This window comes from Parus major, chromosome 14, assembly GCF_001522545.3.
Source record: "Parus major isolate Abel chromosome 14, Parus_major1.1, whole genome shotgun sequence".
NCBI lineage: Eukaryota > Metazoa > Chordata > Aves > Passeriformes > Paridae > Parus > Parus major.
In genome coordinates, this window is record NC_031783.1 from 11810453 (window position 1) to 11812606 (window position 2154).

The 2154-nt window shown below is 60.8% G+C and overlaps 1 protein-coding gene across 1 annotated transcript in view; it reads left to right on the forward strand.

Moving 5' to 3' along the window:
* Nucleotides 1–393: 393 nt before the first annotated feature.
* The window catches only part of LFNG (LFNG O-fucosylpeptide 3-beta-N-acetylglucosaminyltransferase), an 11251-nt gene continuing 9490 nt past the window's right edge, over nt 394–2154 (forward strand). Inside the window, exon 1 of the mRNA XM_015643278.2 lies at nt 394–849. Within this exon, the coding sequence (XP_015498764.1) occupies nt 454–849 (396 nt within the window). The 5' untranslated portion in view covers nt 394–453. The remainder of the gene's footprint in view (nt 850–2154) is intronic.

Genomic DNA, 2154 nt, shown 5'->3' on the forward strand with positions numbered 1-2154 from the left:
CTGTGCAGGGCTTTGGGGAACGACAGCTCTGGACGGAGAACTCACCCGCTGCTGCCGACAGAGCAGCGAACGATGCTGAGGGCTACAGGGGACCAGAGTGTCCCCATCCCCGGGTATCAAGGGGAAGGGAGGAGGAGGAGGAGTCGCCGGCGCCCTGCCCGCACCCAGCCGTGCGCTCCCGGCCGCGGGCACGGAGATGCGCAGGGCAGAGCCCGGGACCGGCCAGGACGGGGCCGGAGGAGCCGGGACGCGTGTAGGGGCTGGCGGGGAGGACACGGGGGTCCGGGGGGCGCGGGCGGTCCGCGGGCAGGGCCGAGCGGTGCTCACGCCCCGCTTGGGACGGCCCCGGCTCTGTCCCTCCCCGGGCGGGGCGGGCGCGCTTTAAAGGCGGCGGCGCGGCGGGGGCCGGCGGTGGCGGCGGCGCGGAGAGGCGAGGAGCGGAGGGAAGGAAGGATGCTGAAGAGCTGCGGGAGGAAACTGCTCCTGTCCCTCGTGGGCTCCATGTTCACCTGCCTCCTGGTGCTCATGGTGGAGCCGCCGGGGAGGCCGGGGCTGGCCCGGGGGGAGGCCGGCGGGGCGCAGCGGGCTCTGCAGAGCCTGGGGGCGGCGGCGGCCGTGGCTCCTCCGGCGGCGCAGGGGCCGCCCGGGCTCCGCAGCTTCGCCGATTATTTCGGGCGGCTGAGCCGAGCGCGGAGGGAGCTGCCCCCCGCCCCGCCGAGCCCCCCGCGGCCGCCGGCCGAGGACATCTCCCCCCGCGATGTCTTCATCGCCGTCAAAACCACCAAGAAGTTTCACAAGGCGCGGCTAGAGCTGCTGCTCGACACCTGGATCTCCCGCAACCGCGACATGGTAAGGGATGGGGACAGGGATGGAGACGGGGCTGGTCCCCGCCGCTGGCCGGGATGGAGCGGATCGGGACGGGCTGGAGCCCACGCTTCTCCGCCGCGGTCCTGGCCCTTCGCTCTGCGGGATCCGAGTGGTGCCGTGACCCTGCAAATACCGCCTCCCCTTCCCTTTTCCCCCATATCTCTGAGCCGGGTGGTATTCCGAGGCTGGCTGGGCTGTTCTGCAGCCTACTGTGTTTTTGGGAGGGCAAAATGCAGCGTTGCAGGGTGAGTGATGGAGAGAGCCCGACCTTGGCTCCTCACACACTGAAGCCTCTCTAAACTCTGCTCTGGGGTCCTTTCTGCTGAGCACCACCCTCTGCAGAGCTGGTCTGAGTTGCTTTCCGCTGGTGAAACTGAGGCACGGTGTAGGGATGCCACAGTCCAGCTCAGGCCCCTGCAATGAGGTGCCTGCAGTTGTGCTGCTCAAAAGACACCCAGTTTTATCAACTGAGATGTGCTGAAGCTCTCGGTCCTCTTGCAGGGGACTGGGCAGGACTGGAGAGGCTGGGAGCTCTTGTGGGTCTGCACTGGCTCAGCCACACCAGGGCAGTTCCAGTCAGTCTGGTTCCTGACCTTACTGATGTCCTGCCTAGAGTCCTGGCTGTCCCTTATTCTGTCCTTCAAGTGCTGAAGCAAAATTCAAAAGGAAAAAAAAAAAAGAAAAAAGAAAAAAGATGTTTCCTTAGGAAATGTGCTTTGCCATTTGCTCTTAAGACACTTTTTCTACCCTTAGACAGCTTCCCAAAAGTAAGTTATGCCTGGTCCTAACCTTTTCTTCCTACTGTCTTCACGTGTTTCCTCCTGGCCTGGAACTCAGTTTCTTGCTTGCAAACAGTTTTCCTTGGAAATCTGGAGTGGCCGAGGGTGGAGGCCATGGGGGAAGGACCGACTTGCCCCTGCCCTCCTCACCCAAGTCTGCTGGGCCTTGTGGGGTCTTGGTTCCTGCACCGTACCCCAAGAATTCTCTTGAAACATTTTTTCATTTTTTCCCCTGTGAATTATGTTCCTTTATTTTTTTTTTTATTTTTCTTTTTTTTTTTGCTCAGGTTTCCTGGGCTTGGCAGTGGATCTGCCACTTCTCCTTGGTCCAGTTATTTAATGGAAACCTCTTTTTATGCTCTGCTGTCACTGCGAGGGGGTGGTGAGTGGTGGTGGAGTGAAACGCTCTTTGAGCACCTACAGATGATCCTGGGAATGGCTGCTCTTTTTTTTTTTTCTTCTCCCTCTTGTGAGCTCCGGCTTTCTTCTAGGTTTTTTTTTCTTTTTT